The sequence below is a fragment of the Augochlora pura genome, chromosome 4, assembly GCF_028453695.1.
Source record: "Augochlora pura isolate Apur16 chromosome 4, APUR_v2.2.1, whole genome shotgun sequence".
In the NCBI taxonomy this organism is placed as follows: domain Eukaryota; kingdom Metazoa; phylum Arthropoda; class Insecta; order Hymenoptera; family Halictidae; genus Augochlora; species Augochlora pura.
In genome coordinates this window covers 10,444,012-10,465,609 of record NC_135775.1, presented here as the reverse complement: position 1 = coordinate 10,465,609, position 21,598 = coordinate 10,444,012, and the positions used below count along the sequence as shown (strand labels likewise).

Genomic DNA, 21,598 nt, shown 5'->3' with positions numbered 1-21,598 from the left:
ACCGGAGACATAAACATCTTTAACGAAAACTTTTAATATGTCATCTGCCTTTCTAGAAACGCGGCTGCGCGTACACGCGCGTCTGCGATCCGGTCGTTATATACATTTTAGAGTCATTATTACCGTATGTAATTTCACGTCGTAAAAATCTTCGGGAATGCAATTCGAGATTTTACTTCCTCCATTGAAACTACTGCTACGACGAAAAATACGTTGCTAAACTTCGTTAGCTCGAAAGCTGCCAACATTATTTTCAAAACTAATTGTCGAACTGCGGACCTCTATATTGAATAAATATTGTCGACATTTTGATCGCATGGCAGAAATCATGTGCTGCATTCTCCATAGACACGCGGCTATCGATTATCGATACAATCATCGGTATTAATGATATCGTAAGGAATCGTCGATAATATCGACGTGATATCGATAGTCTGATATATTGATAATGCCGTTACGATATCGATACTCTGATATGTATAACGATAATATCGTTACGATATCCATACTCTGCTGTATCGACAGTATTGTTAAGATATCGATAAGATAAATCGAAAAGTCGAACCGACTATACATATACACTGCATCAATACGTATGGTATCAGAATGAATTTCTTCGAAAAGGAAACAGAGAATTTATTCGGGCGAAATGGATTCAGTTACTAAACTTCAATTTATCGATATCGATACGGTGTCAGCGTCGATTTCGTTCAACATCTATGGACCGAACGGACGAATATTATCAATTCGTCCGAGGAAACTCATTCCAAGAATGCTACGTTCTATATGCATCGACGCGTAATTTCGTTTGCATGTCAAATATTTCGAACGGAGTTTCGAGTTACTGAATCACTTAGTTTCTTCGTAAGAATACTCCGAATAACAGTACATCGGACGAAGGACATCGTTGCCTTTGTATTCAAATGACTAATCTAGCGTGAATTCGCATGGCATAATTTCTGACAAAATCTAACAGAGATAAATGGAATTAACACTAAACGTACCAAGAGGGGTCAATTGACCCCTTTTGAAAATTTACTTTTCTAATTCTTACATTTATTGTTATTTCTGTCGGTCATTTGACTTTCTGTAAATTCTTATATCATCCGATTATTCAATTTCCCACTTTCCGTTTTTCTTGTAGCTTATTTTTTACCGACAAAAATTCTATGGTAAGATTGGGTATAGAAAAATGCCGGTACGTTTAGTGTTAGAAGGTTTATAGATAACCTAGCCTGCCTAAACGCAGTATCTTAATCGATTCTAATGCCAAGAATTAAAATTCCATTAAAACACGACGATGTAGCGTCGTTCGGCTCAATAAAGATTAACGAACGAATTTGTTAAAAAAGATAATACAACTATGAACGATCCTGTGTTTAGTCAGTTATATTTTTTTGTGAAAAAGGACTGCTATTCGTCTGTTAACACGTTATGCTCTGTTCTCGACTCTTCTGTTCGTTCTAAGAATACCTTGCAACATTAGATGGAAATTAGAAATTAGTGTCCTATTCTAACTGCACCAGTCACGCTAGTCTACGAGAATAAATGGTATTCTTCTACCCTCCACGGTCAATAAAATTGCATTATCAGGATCATCGCTAACGTAAAGTGATATTGCAACAATTAAATTTTGCTGATGCTTGCAATACTTTCTAATTAAATTTAAGAATTTTATGTACTTTTACTGAGAATTAATCTATATTTCGTTTATTATATAATTTTGTTATTGTATTATTTGTTGCTTGTTCCGTTTCCGGCCGACAAGTGAATAAATTATTTATAATATCGAAATATTGATATTCCGGTAAGCATTAATAATGATATCGAAATGTTATCGATATTCAAGTGACATTCATAAAATTTATTTCACTTATTTAGTTATTTATTTAACGGGCCAAGCACTTTAGGCATATTTAAGCATATTTGTTAAATAAATAACTAGACAAGTGAAATCAATTTTAACGATATTATCGGAATATCGATAGCATTTCGATATTATTGACGCTTATCGATATGTCGGAATATTAATAATATTTTGATATTATCGGCAATTTGTTTATTTAATATATACGAGTTGAAGCGAGTAAAAGAACAAAAATCGATATTATTTATTGATATTAATTATTAGCTGCGTTATTCGATAATCGCGTCTCTATTTCACTTTAATACATAATTTCAACGAGTCCCGTCACAGTAAATTCGTCCTGAAACCGTGTCCGCGCCGCTAATTGACAGTAGCCAAGGGAATCATGACCAAGAGTGTGTTACGGACCCTTGTCGCAGTAAGGTCCCTGTTATCCGAGCTCCCAAACAAGTCACCCAGCTCATTTGTCCGCGGCTCTTGTCCGATGCTAAAGCGACGCTATCTTACCAACTCCGTGGCAAGATAGCCCAGCTGAGAAAGAATTGCACAGATACCGTGGACGGTAACCGAAGAACAAGACACACGCCCGATAGTTTAACTAACCGCGACACAAAACGTTTCCGCGGAAACACGCGCCGCGGCACATACTCCGCGGACTATGGCAGTGGCACTCGATCCGCCGGATTACAGGCTTGTCGGTGGTAATTTATTCGTTCGCACGTATCGGTTATTTACACACAATAGACGTAGCCGGTTAATCGCCAAGTTCACGCACAATGCGATCCTTTTATCTCCGTTCAGGGGAATATTAATGCTTTCTCTGTGTGCATCGGCACGGATGCCTGTCTTCGGTGATCGCGCGGAATTAGCCGCGGATAAGATCTGCCGATTATACGCGAAATTAACCTGCAGCAAGGAGATATTCGACGATCCGAGATATTGCAGAGACCGGGAGGGACAGACACGTGAAAGGACCAATTTAACCCGTTGCCCTCCGTCGTAAATAGTTCGCCGGTTTTCTGCACTTACGGCGTGCGAAAACGACTGAAATTCGAGATGAGAACGCTTTCATGAGACGCGGTAACAAAGTTTTTATTTGCTTCCAACGTGATCGCCGTGGGAACACGTTCAACAACTATGGGCCGCTGCAAGAGCGGCGCTAATCTAAAAAACAAATAAAATTGTTTATACCTCGTGATGCTGCTCTTTCAGGCAATCGCCTGTTACGCATCAGAGGAATGTTGTTAATTAAATTGTTACCGTGGCATTCCTGTAATCATTTACGGTGTTCTAAGTCTACTTGATGCAGACAGTGCATTAGATTTATTGTATAACTGTTTTAACGACCACCTTGTTGCGGTAAATTTTCTATGCAGTTTCAAAAGATATGCGTGCATATTTTCTATCAAAACATGTGACCCCAATATTATTAGTATAAGTTGAAGGAAGACCTCAATATATCATGGCAAAGAAAGATTTTTCTACTCGTATTAACACGTTAATTATTAACGTAAAAGTATATATTTATTATTATTTATTTAAAAAAGAATAGTGTGGGCGTATAAAACAGATTTATTTTAAACTGGCTTGATAATCCACGCTTGAACTATTAAAATGCTGTTATTAGGCCACTTTAACCCGGTGTATTCAAATCGACACCTAATTAATCAATCCTTAACAATTGAATGAGTAACACCAATAGATCCACGATAATTATCATGAAAAACTTTTTCGAAAATTGTTGAATGAAACAGAATGATCGCGAACACCTTGAATTGTATATATATGTACTTGTGAAAATCGGTGAAATTTAGCTTTGGATCTGATTCATTAGTGTCAATTGAATTTGTAAATTGGATCTCGTTCCGTTTCGACCCAACGGAATCGAAGTTAATAACGGAGAGACGGACATATAAAATAATTTCTAATTAACAGTTCCACGTTGGCCTGGATTCGGTCGGAGGCAGCGCCGAGACAGACAGTTATCGAAGAACTAAATCGAAATACGATTCCTCGCGGTGGTCGAATGATTCGTGCCGCGGGTCCCATATACCCGATCTGATTACCGCCGGAACGAATCTACTGGACATTTATATATCTGTTCGTCGCGGCCGGCGTGCGATCATTAGAAAGTCGAGCCAGTTGAGCGCGAGTTACCGACACGGCGCGGGATACGGTTAAGAGGGAATTTCGTAAGAAACGCGCGGGAAAGGGATTTCAGGCCTCGGACGAGCCGCCGTAAGCGGTTAACACGAACTTCGTGTCGGCTGTTCGCTTTTCAGCCTTCGAACGGAATGCACTTGTGCAAGTTTCTTTTTTTTTTCTTCTCCTTTTCGCTTTTTCACCGCGTCCGGCTCTGTGCCGTGCGCGCGGACTATCGAATATAATGGGGCGGCATCGATGTCAAGGACAACTTCGAAGAGACTCTGCTGCTCGTAATTAACAGATCGCCGTTCGGCGCGGGTAATTAAGCCGCTCGTTTATTGGAACCGAACTAGCTTATCTTGTTGGCGAAGTATCGTAGCATCGGGATGTCCCAATACTCGAAATCTTCTCTAGGATCCGGGAACTAGGATGACCTAGACTCGGTAATTTCTTCAATTATAGACTGTTCATTTTTAACGTCTTCGACATTCTCGACTCGAAGAGCATCAAGTTTCAAATTTTCAATGGAACGATCGATTGGTATTTTTTTGTCTAAGTTCGAATTACTCAATACTCTAAACACTGGATCCTGGATGTAATAATTTTCACTATTTTTTATTCTACATTATTATTGCTTCAAATTCATGATACTGTAAATATAAATCAATAAGTGATCAACTTTAAAAAGCTAGAAAATGATTAAAAGAAAAAACAGTTCTTTTTATACTTTTATAAATTCACTGTTTGGAAAATATCACGCGTTTCAAAAATATATTTGATCTTTCGAGTTCGCATTGACAATTGAGAAACTAAATGTCCTACCGTTCAAAAAAAAAAAGTTGCCCACAATTCCTAAAAATGAGACCCGTTCATTTTTAATACTTATATAAAATAAAAAGTTATAAAATTTCTTTTAGGCTGAAAAGATACGTAATAAATTGTCGAAAATGTCAGATTATCGTCTCGTTAACTTTTGTTATAAAGAAATCCTGAAAATGACTTTCAGCCACCTAGTCTCAACACGCATTAGATCCGAAGTTCTTCAACATCTTAAAACGTAGGAAGCTACAAATGCTCGACAGTGTCAACGTTTCTAAATAATATTCAGAGTCCGGAATACCGTATGTTAAAAAATGATCAGCATATCGTAGCGAAAAACCTATAGTTACAGATCTGGAACCGTCGGCATCCCACGTTCTCACGTATTCACAGTTCCGTGTGCCACAAGGAACACACCTCGTCTTCGAATGCAGCAAGTCGATATGAACATTTCCAATTAGCTCCTTCTTCCACGAGCGAAACAGTGACTCCACGTGCTCGGTTTACCCACGGATGATCCCCGATCACTGACTCGGAGTTAACGGTGCTCAGCCGTCGGAATTATCGGTCGCGGAGAGGAAAGACCCGTGGGGAAATCCTGTGTCGAACGAAGTGGCGATGTCGAAACGTATCCTGAGGATTTTGCAAGAGTACCAGAGATCGATATCTGCGATTATACTGTAAGTTCGTGGAAAGCTACTCGGAATCCCCGCTAAACGACGTTAAAACGCACGACGTATCATCTTAATCGCCAGGCGTTGCTCGCCAACTTTCTAACATTACGAACATCGATGCGTTCACGCAGGCTGATCGAAAAGAGTAATCTATTTCCGATGATTAATTGCGCAACGGCTGTGCGCCGAGATCGTGCGCGGTCAAGATGATTCGCGCGTAGAACCGCTATCTATTCAAATTTCGACAGACTGTGATCATTTTGTTGCTCGATTGCATATTCGTCTGTCGATGCGCGGTGTCCAACATCGAACCGACCTGCCAAGAATGGCCTTTCATCGAACAGTTTCACCATCTTGGCTGTTGCCAGGGACATAGTTAAATGCAGTTATAGATCGATGTATCCCCGTGTTTCGTTGCAATTACCCGGCGCTTGGAAGGAATCGTAACATTGTTGAATGCGCGAGAAAGGAAATTATCGCGGCAACGACCTCGTCGAAATTAAATTCGTTCATTGAACTGTTGTACGGACTAAATAAGACACTAGATGTTTCCACTTTCAACCCCTTTACTTCGACTGCAATTACTTCCAGTCGTCATAATGACTACTTTAATAAGGGAAATCCGACTTTGCTCGAGTTGCAGAGGAATTCTATTCGGGTTCACTACGTTCTAACCATTCTTCTGACCAGCAGTTGGCGGTCTGGATTTATCTAGAATTCAAGGTATCGGGATATCCTAATTTCAACGTATTTTGCTCTCCGAACAGAATGTCCCAGCTATGTGGCTAGACCAAACGCGAGGAAACAATAATGCCAAAATCAATGGACACAGAATGATTAAAAGAACGACAAATATTTACTGCATTTGAGATGGAAAGAATGTAAAAAATATTCTCCCTCGATGACACGATGACTTATCTAAATTTAACAATTATGCTGTACACTAATGAAACAGTTTCGGTGCGACAGTAATAAAATGGTCACTGGACTGCGGATAATTATCAAAGGGTTAAAGGATACTTAGTATAAAAAAGAATAAATGTAGATTCAATACGTATAAAATATCCGACACAGGTGAACAGTAACCTGAGACTGGATTGCTATGTTTCGCATAAGCCTCGGCAATCTAGCAATCACTGTGGCGAATACATACTGACATTTCGGCGAACAAATACACGAAATTTGTAGGATTTCTGATTCAGCGGTCGTGTCGAATCAACTCGTATATGCGACGCAGGGCCATGCCCGACAGAAAAAGCGAAGAACGGCAAGAAACAGATCCTCGGGGCAAAAAAATAGTGGATCATTAGTCCGGCGGAGCGTGATACACGCGACTCATCGTTTAACAATTCAGCTCCACGTGCGCGGAGAGCCGCGAACGGTTCGTGCGACGTCGTCCAGTGAAACTCCTCTCCATTGTTTGCGCTGACTCCGCTCCGGTCGATGATTTTTATTATAATGCGTCCCGCATACACGGTCACAGGGGCGGGACACAGGACCGCGTTTGCTATGCGAGGCGCGTGCGCCGTCGCAGCAGAACGGGGTAGAGGAATTGCGCTTTTCTTCGTTAAGCTTTTGACGTCACCGGCGCGGCGCGTGCGTTTTCGGTTTAACCGCGGTTAACGAGCCCTCCCCCTCGTTCACCGACCGATTTTCATCTGTTCCGCCCACGCAACACCGACCCTTATCGCCGGATTACGGGATCCGGCGCACCTGTGCAGACAGGTTTTTACGGGACTCCACCGATATCGACGCAGGTTTCGCGCGGATGGTTTCCACTAACAAAAACATTTCTACAACAATGTAAACCGTTTAAATATAAATATACACTAGATACATGTAAATACCACTGCAAAAATCTGTGAAAATTCGTTGCATAATGTTCCGGAAAAAATATCCGTTGTGCGGCACAAACCACCGGAAACCGCTAAACGTAAAACCCACTCGATGTTTAATTAATCTATAAGTGGACATTTAATCAAGAGAAGAGAGCCTGGCCCGTGACTAGATTTTAATACAGATAATCTCGTGGTATTCAATCACCGTTCATGTTACTGCAGCAAAAAATATAATTGAAATCGACAGTTCACACTCGGATCTGATCGATCCGCTCGATGCAGGAAGATTAAAAAAAATTAATCAATATTTGCAGCCGATCTGTCCATTAATCAATCTTGAACACCGGAAACTCGTGCGCGAGTTTCGAGCCTTTACAAACGGGAGAGCGGGCAAATTTCTCGAGATATCATTAAGTAATGACTCCGGTGACAGAAACGGCCGGTAAAAATGGGATAAAAACCGCGGTCCCGTTTTTCAACGATCTCGCAGTTATTCTAATGCCTGAAACGCGACGAATTAAGCGACGCCGCGAAATTACGCAAGCGGCAGACATTTAAAATTGGTTCCATTCGCGACATCTGTTTCAGAGACGCCCTGTGTCTCTCTTTGCGCGGCGTCCGCGCGCGTAAACAAACATGCTGCACAAATGCACGCCGCATTTATTTGCGTTTCAACTCTGGCAATCATCATCTGCATCGTTAGAATTTATTTTGTACCGCGCTCCGAGGAGACACGCAAGTGCCTCGAATCGCGAAGAATAAACGAAGTGCCGTTGTGAAAACTGTTCGCGCACTTGCCCTAATTTTGCGCTTCGTAATTCAGTGACTATGGAATCGGCAAACAAGAATTATCATCTCGTTACAGTCGTCAGTCTGCTTCGATGATACTCGAACGAAGTTTTTTGTTTCGTGTACACTGCAATTAAGTATGAAATCGACTCTGTAATAACCACAGTTTATTAACATTAGACTTAGCTGTAGCATTGACTGACGTGTGCTGCATTGTACAAATTACGAGATAGAATTTACTGAAAATTTTCACAATTTTCATGACACTGTATATATTCAACAATTTTTTATATCAATATTGAAAAAATAAAATGTGTAAAATTAGATGGATAATGTTCCACAATTTTGTAGAGTTACATATGACCTGAATTCTACCGTAAACGACTTCATCGATGATGCAATCTCTTGAGAACAAACTGAATATTAAAAGAAGAACCAAGTTTGCAAAATGATATTTGTAGGTATGAAGTCACTTTTCAATCTCGTCACATCGATACCTATGAAATTAGGTGTGCGAACTACAATTTGATATCAGATTCTCGAGAAGCACAAAGCTGGAAAACTCGGCAAAAGCAAGACAAGCATTTGCCAAACAGGAGACATTTCCCCAGCCGCCATCTAGATATGTCGCCAGACAGTCGGAGGCAGATGAGACCGAATGAAGAGAATAATCCCCGATCGAAAATCACGATAAGCCGCGCAGACGGAAGAGGAAATCGAGTTTAACGAAAGATGTTATCCGCGAATCGATCCTGTGCTCCGCAAGTGGAATTTTATGCCAACTCCGAGTATCCGCTAAAAATATATTGTTGTGTCAGACCTGCTCCTGCGGCGGCGTTCGCGATTCAAAAGAAACAGCGGACCCGGAGGATTTTCGAAATGGTTTAAATAAACCGAGAGTTCGCGACGGGTGGGACGGGTTCTTGCAACATACCGCGTCTAGGCTTCCAAGAACATTCTATTCTGCGAACATTGTTTATAAATAATAACAACAACAGCTCAAGGATCGTTGCTTGGGATGAGTCAAACGTCGATTTATTTGATTCGGGAATTTCTTGGGACAGATTTCACGACAAATTTTCTTCCAACGAGATGCGTAATATGATTTACTGTCCGAAATTAGCAGAGGGGAAACGAACGGAAATTTTATTTGTTCTGCAAACGATATCGGGAACAGTTATTACCGACTGGCCAAATGCCTTTAGTTCACTTTAGTTTAATTTATACAGTATAATAATTCCAAAAATGTAATCAGAAAAATATAGATCATGTAAACACTAACAGAATTAATTGCAGTGCGACAGAAGGTTCTGTTTGAATCGCCAAAAGATATACCATTGAAGCAGCAAAGATTTAAAATCGACGTAAGAAAAATCGATAGAATCTTCGCGATCACGCGGGACAAAGTAAAAGTAAGACAAGGAAAAAATCAAATCACGATATAGGCGGCTATTTTAGGACGCTCGACCGGTTCCCACATGTCGCAGAAAATTTCGGTAAATTCCTTCATCTTCTCCTTCGATTGGTTTCAAACCGAATCGAAATCGCTTCAGTCGACCCTAATTTTCAATTTCAATTTCGGAGGATCAATACCGACATTCGGGAATATTCTATCCGAGGCGAGGTCGACTCAATTTTTATTAACACGACCGAAAGAAAGCGATGAGATGTACTTAGTCGACGAATCCATTTCACTGTAAGTACATAGAAGAATCTTTTGAAAAAAATACGCTCCTGTCTTTCTACGATTATGGAAACAAAGTTCTCTTCCATGAATGATAATAGTCAAGACAGTCACTTCAATACTGGAAACAATATTAACATATTCAAATGACCGTCTGTTTGCCAACAAGCTAATGTCTTATAACCATGCGGCAGAAAAATACATTGTTTAGCTGATAAAAATAGATCGACACTAAGATTCCTACGACTTCACTTGAAAGCTATATTAACGAAGATAAAAATTCGAAGACGAGCTTGAGCAAAATAGTGAGACCCCGTCGAGAGGTTAATAATCTTTTGTTTTAGTCGTTACTAACTGTAGACATTTTTAAAGAAGTAATATTACAGACATGTGTATATACACATAAATGTCTTCCAAGATTTTCTGAATAAATAAAAAGGACGCTTCTAGTTTGTTTTTCGACAATAAGGAAATCGGATGATGGTAGGGGTAAGACAAATAATTGAAGTAAACTGAAAATTGATGCTGAAAATGAACGATACTTGTTTCTTATAAATCGAAGAGAAATTCTTTATTTATATCATCAATATATAAGTATCAATTACGTGTTTCTTGTAAGACTACATGTTATAGAAGTTCTGATCAGAGCGATGGAATGGAATTAACTGCTCTCGTAAGATGTTGCGTTTCACGTTGTTTTCATATAGGTGATACTAGTTTTAAAAATTCCTCTTACTGTAACACATTTGGACAAATTAAATTTTATTAGAATATTTAGGACGAAAAAGAATGAAAGTCCATTTATTACGATAGATTTTTAACTTTCTACTGTCAGTTTCGACAATTAAATTACCTTGATTTCGCGGGAATTTTTGGGATTCATTTTCAGCACTTAAAGTGCTAAGAAATGTAAAAAAATTTCATTCGCCGGTTCTCGATCGCTTCCAGCACTTCGATGACGGTGTTCGTCGATGATCCCCGAGGCATTTATTGCTCTAATGACCAGCGATCGATCGGGGGACCCGGTAAATGAGATAAAGGGAAAGAAATAGCCAAGAGGGAAGAACCGACGACGTATTACGGACGCGAGTTCCCAATTTTTCAGCGAAAGGTTGCGGACGCCCGTCCTCGGGATCGACCCAATTTTCTCGGGCAAATTTTCCTCGTCAGCGGAAAAAAGCCGAGCCTGGCTACCAAGCCGGAGATATCTTTTTTCGGGGAACAATACGTTCCTCCAAGACAAAAAGTACCGGATTCTTTGAGTCGCTTGACAGTGCTCCCTCCCTATGTACAAAGGACGAAGGCCCGTTCTAATTGGATCACTTTGAGTCCCATTTTCCTTCCATTTCTGCGAACCTGATCCTCGTTATTCTTCGTCCATACGACGACGCGTTTGTCACCGATGACGCAGTGTTGCAACCGCGTCCAACAGTATGTTAACACCTTTTCGAACGGAATAACGTTCTCGAAATTGATCCGAATGACTTATACTTTGTTTCTTAGATCTTAGATCGACTAGTTTTCTAGATGTGTAATTTTCTACATGTGATCGATTAGTTTCCTATGTATATACAAACACTTTTCTTAGGTTATGATGGATTGTAGTGACCAAAACATTAAAAAATAATGTTCTTCAGCATTTTTACCTAAGTCTATAGCGAAAATTTTATTGCGATTTGTCGACGTTGTTACGCGTTATAAATAGATCGCGATAGCGGCAATTTTTCAGAAATTTCAATCAGGAACATGTAATTTATATTTTCAAATTCTCAGCTGTATATATTATAGATTGAAATGAAAAACTTGAAAGAACATTATCTTTCAACGTCTTTATCATTCCAATTTTTGAATGTATACACGCGAAATTGTAATTATTTGCTCTCGCGACGCTTACACATTTAACAACTGTTTAAATACAAACCAGTTTAACAAAATGCAAATTGCTTCGAAAGGTGACGAGATAATATTTAAAGATGCTTGAGAATCATCATTCGAGTGCAAACGGCCAAAGTTCAGTAATTCTATTGTCGAACTTCAACAGATAATAAAGTACAAGCTCGGTCGACGAATTTGAACTGCGTTTCACGTTAAAGTATGATACTAGAACTGCTGAGCTTTAAACGCTACTAATGTATACTGTTTTATAAGACAAAAATTCCTTGTACAAATATTTCCCAATTTCAGTGCACAGTATCCAGCTCAATGAACGAATTAATTTGCGTGTTTGCAGTGTTAGGAACGAATAGCGGTGTTAATCGCATGTAACTACTGTTTCGAAAGTTGTTTGCACACGCTAGACTTTAAAATCAAAGCCTGATCACATTTCAAATGCAAAGAAGACTTTCGCGATTTTCTATCAGTCGCTAGAGTTCGTCCGGGTGTGTTTATGCAAATTCGCTGCCTCACGTGTTAATCCGCATATCAACATTCTGGGTTAAGACGTTACGCAGCTTTCTGTTTGATCTCGCTCGGCTGAACAGCGCTCGTTATCAGTGTACAAAACACGCGGTCTAATTACGGAGGGGAATAAGTCCAGTTCCGCGGGCTCATTGCTTCTCCGTTGCTAGCTGTTTCGATACTGCGATCGGGAATGCAGTTGTCTGTCAGGTCAGAAAGTTTTATGTAATACGGCGTCGTTAACCGTCGGCGGAGCGCGAGGAATTCGCTGAGTGAAATTTTCGTACGGTGTCGCGTACGAAAAATTATGTTCAGCTGAGTCGTTGAAAACGATGTTACGAAATTCGTCGATAATTCGGTTTTATTAACGAATCGGATCCGTAACGATGCTCGAAACGACGATGGAGAAAGAGAACGGGAAAGAAGCCGTGTTTACTGTGAGAGAGAACGGCTGAGTAATCAATCCGCGGAGGTCAATTTATGGTAATTAAATGATCGAAACATCGGTATCAGGTGATGCCAGTAACCATCGAACGTTAATATTGACAGTAGTTTTAAAAAGTAATAACATCGATAGAGGACGTCCAACTGTCGGATAGGCAAACGATTGACACATCAATAATTCCCGTTCGTATATAATAAAACGGGAAACGTAACACAGGCTTCGGAGAATCCAATAGTTTATCCGCCGGGGGATACAGGTTCCGAACGAGTATATACGTTGCGAATAAATAAACGATTATTTTGTTAAAACGGCACGCGCATACGAAGTTCAAAGGTAATAACAATGTATTGTGACCAGAGTCGAGCATTATTCGAATAGTTTAAATATTTATCTAAAATAATTATTTCAGTGAATTTTTTTTAGTCGAATATTCTATTCCATTAACAATTATCGTAATTATTCGTAACAAATTACCGAGAAATCATTTAGGGTTTGTTTGCGCGAGCCTTGAGAAGTTACGCGAATCCCTGACCTAACCCTACCGTAAATGAATCGAAATCGAAGTAGCGGATCAGGATTATTTGTCTTCAATTTCACTTAAGAATAAGCTGTCGCTATCACCTTCTTTCACTGAAGTTTAGATGATAGAGGTACTAATATGCCAGATAATGACTAAAATACTCTTTTTCAATTTTCCTATCACTTAAAATGACGAAGCAAAATAGAAAGCTCTCGGTTTTTAATTTCTTTTTGAATTAAGCCTAGAACTAACATTCTTAAATGCCTTTCGTTACCGTATTCTACAAAACGGATTTTTTAAATTTTCGTTATAGGCACAGATAAAAGAAGTTAAAAAATGTAAGCTTTCTATTTTCTTTAGTTGTTTCGAGTAATAATAAAATTAAGAAAAGCATTCTAGCAATTGCCTAATGAACTAGCCCTTCTATCATCTACAATGAAATTCAAGTCGATTATTCCAGGTTTAAAACAGTGATTCCGTTGTAAAAGGTACCTGGATATTGACGAGGGTCTCTGTATATTCTGTGCAGAACGAATTCAAACGAATATTTGTTCGAAACGAGTATGCAGATGATCCATAAAGAAGGTATTACATTTTTCCAATCGGATATATACGATGTGCATAAAAAGTCGATTACTGTACCCAGACATGTAAATTTTTGTCTTTAGTTTGTTCAACAAAACGAAACCGGCACATAGTTTTACGAATCACAAAATATAAGGATATATGAAGCTACTTGAAGTACCTGTAATTGTTTGTTGAACCTGTCCTACCCACGTGTCGATCACGCGTAGTTGCCTTATCTACTGTCTTGTTTCATTGGGCAGACTATTCATCGTTGCAAATAATTTATAAATATTCATACAACGCAGGTGCCGTTAAAATTTGCGTCAACACTAGAGATAAGAATGTACTGACTTAATAAAGCTGGAAACATCTTCGTTGATACCGTTTAAATTGCTGTACGATTCGAGAAACCTACAAACAACAGGTGCAATGGGTAACATAAGTATTCAAACGCTTCTTAAAAAGTAATAACTTTTTTACGATCGAACTAAACGATTTGAATTTTTTTAGATGATAGAGGGATCTAACTAGGATGCTTTTTTAAATTTTGCTATTAGTTGAAGTGACACAAAACAATTAAAAACTCATTTCTTCTAAAACTGTTTTATCTGAACTTATAAAGAAAATTTAAACATTACGTTTCGTATATTCTGATAACTTATGCGCGTACTGAAAATTTTATCGAAATCGATTACCTCTCGATCAAATTACACGCGTTAACCAATTTTTAAGAACTGCAGATTTGTTACAGTTTCTTGGTTAAAAGTGTGTTGTTGGAACTCATAACATCAACCGATCTCAATAAAAGTTTCAGCATGTATACAAGTTTAAATTTGTTTTTTAATATTTTTTATTTTTTTTTTCGTCATTGCAAACAATAGAAAAATTTTAAAAAATTGTTCCGTTTATGATGTAAAATGATACCTTTATCATCTCAAAAAAATTGAAATTGTTTAGTTCGATCCTGAACAAGTTACGCCGTTCGGGAAGGCGTTCGAATACTTTCGTTACCCACTGTACGCGTCGCGAAGGTACAGCTTCCGCGACTATAAGACGGTGCCGCAGCTTCCGCAACCGTAAGACAACTCGGAGAAATTGCGTCGGTCACGTAATCGGTTTAAGAATCTTCGGAAAAATTGCCGACAGTTTAAGAAACCGAGATGCATCGAAGACCGATGCGGCGCCGTAAATCAGTGGAAGCCTCTGCTTCCGGTAATCCTCGGCGTTCGTGACGCCGAGAGATTCGTCGATAACGCGAAAGAAAGTGCTTTTACTTTTCATAGAGAAAATATTACGAATCTTACCACGAACGAAATATCATAATATCGACCCCATCTACTATGACATCGCCGTTGCAGTATATCGTAGATAAATGTCCAGAAATTCCGCGTGGAGTAAAAAGTATTTATTTAACTCTCGAGCAACGAAACGTCTAGCAATCGCGTGCATGGCGGGCTGACGGTCTACTCGGACCCATGCGAAGAATAGTATATGTTAATATATCTAAAGAAAGTAGGACGTTTGCGAATATGGAAATAAGCGTCTCCTTGCTTAATGCCTCACAATTCCTCATTGCTTTTAACAGTGTACATATCTCAAATATATTTCAGGTTTAGATTCTAAAATATATATATTAAATACTTATTATATATTTATAAAATCAGTCAAATATTCCAATTACTATTTCATTTTAGATTCTCACAGATTCCAATGGCATTAAAATATATTGTCAAGATCATCATTCTGAACAACTGTTTCCTATACATGTTGCTACCGCTCGCTTTTAGTTTCTGAGATGTCTGCGAAAAACTATTGCTACTATTAGGTTGAACTCTACGCGCATGTTGTGTCAGCTTGTCCGCATGTGACAGCAACCACCGCTTATCTAATGTTCCTGTATATAGGTCACGGTAACTGACCGATCTATTTAAATGAACTTTCGTTAGGCTTGAGTTGCAAAATATTTATTCAAGATTACAAAAAGAAGTTATGATTCACATTAGTTGTGGTTAGGTTCATGCGGGGGAATAGCTTACAATGTTCTGCAATTCGCATAAATTTTCGTCGGAAATTTGATCTATTGTCGGGCCGGCTGTTAGGCCGACCCTCTCCGCCGCTCTGTCTTCCTAACCATGAACCAAATCTGTATGTAAACAATGTTAAAAGTGTGTAATATGATCTGTAGAACACACAGAGAAACAACATTGATGCGTAAGCGGGAAATTTATTGTATATGGTGTACGAAATACATTTTCGTGAATATCTCGGCAACTAAAAGCGAGAAGCGGTAACATATACAGGAAAAAGTTGTTCACATTGACGACCTTGACAACATATTCCAATGCCATAGAAATCGGTGAGGTTCTTCCTGTTTTTAACAATTGCCCCTATATCAAACGATGCATACGTAATACAGTTGTGGGAAGTAGTATTTACGAATATTTGTATTTTTTAGTTGTAATATTTTGAATCTGGTCTTTTACGGGTGTTGAATGTTTTTGGCTGAAAGTTTTTCATAGATAAGCTGAGAGAGACCGGCCCGAGAGACCGAGAGCCGTTTAACACCACGTATCTTCCAAAAGAAAGAAATTCGCGTAGGATTCGCTAATTATGAAACAAAAAAATAACTCGAAAGAATTCGTTTAACAAAGATTCTACGTGTTGTCAAATGACAAGAAAAATTAATGAAAATCAAGACAACATTTCTAATTGCAGGAAAAAAGTATTGCAGAAGTGTAATAGAATCTAGTTTTGTTCTAGTTTGTCAAAGTTAATACCCAAAATATTTGGAAAAACATAATGCCGCCTAGTTATCTCAGACGGCAGTACGACTGTTTGAAAACTGTCGCGATTACTTTAGATTACGACTTCAACCTTGTCTTGACTAAATATTTGCCGCATGCACTGGTCTCATTTTTGTTTACTACAAATCTCTATCGTAACAACGCCGGCGCGATATAATTGGAGCAAGCAACAGTAAAGACAATGCTTGTTTTCGTATCGGCAGCATGTAGAAACGCGACTACGTTGGTAACATTGGAACACTCGAGGACTAATTTATCCAAATTTAACCCGTTACGTTTTAAAAACGCCATACCAGTCAATATCTAATCTATTTATGCGATGATAAAAAGTGTTTAACGCTAAATCAACTGGTCCGCAAAGTAAACGCATATTTCTTAATTGATGGGTCTACTTCAATTAAGAAACGCGTCACTTTTACCGACTCGATAGGTTTAGCGTTCTCGGTAAATATATTCGCAGTGAACGACATAGTAAAAGGCACGAATAAACTGTAAAAAGATATCAGTTTCAAATGATTTACCTGTCAGGATCGTCGGCGCGTAATTAAAACGATTATCTTACCCGGCACGAAGGAAAAGCGCGAGAAACGGTGCAGCTCGTACGCGAAACGAACCTCAAACCTTTTTGTTCTACATAGATGCACCACCGTGTTGTAAACCGGAGATCCTATTAGCAGAGGTCGAAGCAAGCACACCACGTGACCTCGAACGCGAAATTCGCGGTTCCGACGTAACCGTTGAAATTGAATGCCGTTAACCGTTCGAATTTCCCGGAGAACGCGGAAATACGGGCGGGTACGTAACCTGTGTGCGATAAATACCTGCCGACGGAGTCAGGTACGAATATATTCCACCAAGAGGGTCTCTTCTGTCTAGCCTGCGTGTAGAGTCCATCCGTGCTGCCAACTTGCGTCGGGACGCCAGCGATGCCTTTCCTCCTTTTGCGATCGAGTTTTGGCGGTTTCGCGAGCGGATGCCAGGATTTTCTTCTGCCCTTTTTCGCCTCGAGATCCTGCATACGCTCGTCTTCGAGCACCTCCTGGTTCTCCTCCAACAAATCCTGGGACACGTAGAACACAGAGCCGCGTCTGCCGCTGTCGCTGCTACGTCTCTTCTCCTTTTGCACCAGTTTCGTATGCTCTTTTTCTTCGACGACACTGCCGCGTCGCGCCTTTTGGAACAGGCTGTCCCTTCGCGCCTTCAGATCCTCGAGTACGCTGTGCCTCCGTCCCTTATTATCACGCAAGATAGCGCTCGAGTCTCTTCGCTGTTGACCGATCAATTTTGCGAACGACGACTCGTCCTCCATCATCGAGGGTATCGAGTTCGTGGACGCGTACTTGGTGGCCGCGTGACCATTGTTGTGGGTCTCGTTGCTGATGTACATCTTGGTTTCCATGCTACGACGCCGGGTAACAACACCTTATCCTATCCAAGCACTGCTAGCGAACCGCCTTAACAACACAACGAACGAACCACTGAACAACTGCAAGACCACCAGACGAAGAACGAAGACGAAGAACGAATTCGACGTAGCCGAAAAACACGCGACGTATCACTGATCTCACCCGTAACACGGTCCCTCACCCGAGGCCTGCGATCATTTTCACCGGGGCTGCGTTCGAAGGGAAATACGGAAGGTACGAGTTGCGTACCGTTAAGGCTTGATCGGCATTATTCCATTGCCGGTGAAAGCAGCCACGGCAGTGTACCGAGTGACCGCCTTTTCACTCCTCGTGAAACGTGCTCGGTTGCCTGCTATCGGTACACGAACACGGACAGGTTCCAACGTGTATCGTATCGACCGGACTTGTCCGTGCAGATACGTACCGAGAAACGAACCGCTTCGAGATCCACGAACAGATCGTTGACCCGAGGGAATCGCGCGAAACCGGCCAACCGAGTCTCCGCGGACTTTTTGTTCGGCCGTTTGTTTCTTTATTTTCTGCTAGGTCGAGCCCTTGCTGGAAACTCGTTCCCCGGCCAAATAAAGACACTCGGTTAACCGACTCGACCTTTGTTGCGTCCTCGAACCGGGATAAAGTTCTCGGCTCCCGCGAACACCGTTTAATTGTTGTCACTCGTCGACCGTACGATATATCTCCTACTGAAGGATCCCGAACGATTTTCCTCGTAACTCTCTCGAGTCTCGTTCACGTTTCTCTTTGTCCCACGATGATGCGCTTTTCAGAGACGAAGCTTTCGTCGCCTGTGCCTGGTGACGTTTTGAGGTGAACGACTCCCGTGTCTCGTCCGATAACCGTGTCGAGCACCGCGCGTGGTTCGGTTTCTTCTTCAACACTGCACTATCACCGCGCAAGACAATCGAGCCTGGCCCGTCCAGGCCGGCAAACTGCGACACTCTGCCGATCTCATCACAACGATCCGTCGCGATCGGCCAGCTCGAGAAAATACCAGATTTTTGATCGAAGAGGAGATGCGACGCGACGCGAATCGCGCTGTTACCGTGTGGCTTCGTGAGCGACTGAAGTGGCCGTGTGTTTCCGTTGCAAGAAGAGGGACCGAAAAAACCGGTGGTCACTTTCTCTCACGGGTTCTTTTTTCTCTCCCTCTCTCTTATCTCTTTCTCGCTCTTCTTGCTTCTTTCGTCGTTTCTGTCTCTCTCTCTCTCTCTCCCTCTCTTTTTGTCCGTTTTTCTGTGTCGAGCGGCTGTTCGATCGGACGTGCGCACGGACGCAGTACGCGATAGCCAATTGCGATAAATCGGTATCGAGGCACACTCACTCGAATCGACAGGCCGTCACCGAGAATCGAGTATCGCAGCGACTAAGCGAGAGCCAAGCCGACTGCTTGTATTTATACACGTCGAGGCACTCGGCCGAGACTGTCTCTTCGGGCGCATCCCCCACCGCCGGACCAAGTACCCAACAAGAGGAGACACGCACGATTTTGCGGTCTCGTGAAATATTGCTGGCGTACTTGCTTCGTACACAATTTCTTCTCTACTTTTTTTCACCTTTAACGATGGGACATCGAATTACGGGACGTAGGACACTGCGGCGTTTAGGAACCTAGGTTAGGTTCTAAATGAGAACTTCGTACGGAAACTACTACTCTGCTCAAAGTGCGTATTTCATAGTATGATATTTCTCGATCGGTAGACCATTATTATATTAACGCATTATTTAAAAAAAGGCTTTACGAAAACGTTTTTAATAACTGAGTTGTGCCTACGAGGAGCTTGATAAATATCGTTCGAATAATTATTTCAAAAGAAGTTATTGTGTTAGGTCATGTCACATAAGTTGGATTATATTGACATTATTATCGCTTGCGAACAATTCTTTTTTAAACTGTTCATCTTTGATTCTCAAGGGCTATTAGAAAACTGCTGATAGATAAAGTGTTAAATACATCTGTGCTGAAACGGAAGGACTTTTTGACACGATATCACATTTTCCATTAAAATTGCTGAAATTATAACACCATTTGTAGGAAATGATTTTCGGTTTTGTCATTCTCACAAAGCAACGTATACGGATGTCTTTTATTGCTCTTTATTTAGTATTAAATTGGATTACTTTTTTAAATCCATATTAAACTGTTTTCACAATTATTTTTCTGATAAATAAGTAAATCCCATATCCCACATGTACCGTTTCTTGATACATGAATCATACGGATTTTCAGTTAATGTATTGATTATTACTGTGTCCAAGTATTTGATCAATTTATTCAAATTGAACGAGACTTAATTAGTTGCTGGTAATCTGAATAATTAGTTGCTGTCACTTCGAGCAAACTATATGGGTATTATTGTTTTCTTTCGACTATTAACTAGCAATATCACTATTCTTCGAATTATCTTAATTGCAGGATCATGCTTAACAAGTTAATAAGACATATGAACGATAACATTTGAATATAATAATCGATAGTAAATTATATGATGAAATTGACAATATTTGATAATATTATCGCAAACTGTGATTATTCCCTGGTGAACAATATCAATGTGAAACACCTTGATCCGTCGTGTTTATGGAAGATCAGAGACACGTATAATGGTGACAACAGCCAGTAATACCAGAATGATAACGAGCCTATCGCCTCTGTGTACCCGAAACAATAAACAATAACGTAACGGGCAGTAGCGTGAGTAAATATTGTACTCTCAAACATCTAGCTTCGAAGTAAAGTTCTCCAAGATTTCGGATCTTTCTATCTCGCGACTTTTTGCATCGCGTAGCTAGCAACGCGCAAAGACATGACGTCGGTGCTAAAACGTCTGAGGAATAATGTCACCAAGGTCTTGGTTCCTCCGCATCATGGTGCATATTTTTAGACGCCCAAGTGTCGAATAGTCATTTTAATTTTATTCTAATGGGCACCGTGAAGGCGGATGCACACTCCGCAGAGTGCCAAGGTTTTTCGACTCGAAATTCTTCTTCAAAATTCATTCCGCGATTCCGATCAGTTCTCGGCGACTATCTAGGAAACGGTTTTCATTCCGCAACACGGTAGCTCCGTCTGAATTCCATAAATCCTCTGGTAGCAGACAAGTCCGCGGTTCTAACGTCCGCGAAATAAATTTTTATGGGCCGCCACTTCGCGCGCGCGTATCTGAAGTGGCGATAAAGAACTTCCTTGATAATGGCGATAAACACCGGGGGATTAGCTGTTCCGGAGGCAGACTGCATAGAGCAAACAATGGCTGGCGACGAAAACGTAGGAAGTCGCCGCAGCAGAAACACCTTTCCAACTATCTATCCAATCGTAACTCATTTCATAATCTAGTTCACTTAATGCCGCGCGCCCCCCCCCCCCCCCCCTAACTGGTGTTACTTAACTCCCGCCTGATGGCCGCCGGAACCCCGTTCGTTACTTAATACCTACGAAGATTAATTTCTTCCCGCATTCAGAGACCGGGCCATTAAATTCCTGAAAGTATAGGGTTTCGAACGGTCGTGAAACTGGCTGCTCCGTCGAGATACTTTTAGCTCGCAGATCGTTTAGCATCGAGTCAAACGGTTCTCGCACTTTCGTCGTGCTCGTGAAAAATGTTTTTTCCGGCGCGCGCGGTCGGAA

At 40.6% G+C, this 21,598-nt stretch overlaps 1 protein-coding gene across 1 annotated transcript in view; it reads right to left on the bottom strand.

The window, feature by feature from the left end:
• Mtd (TLD domain-containing protein mustard) overlaps window positions 1-19,324 on the bottom strand; it is a 124,252-nt gene extending 104,928 nt beyond the window's left edge. Inside the window, exon 1 of the mRNA XM_078177773.1 lies at window positions 17,371-19,324. Coding sequence (XP_078033899.1) covers window positions 17,371-17,948 — 578 coding nt within the window. The 5' untranslated portion in view covers window positions 17,949-19,324. The remainder of the gene's footprint in view (window positions 1-17,370) is intronic.
• Window positions 19,325-21,598: the final 2,274 nt, after the last annotated feature.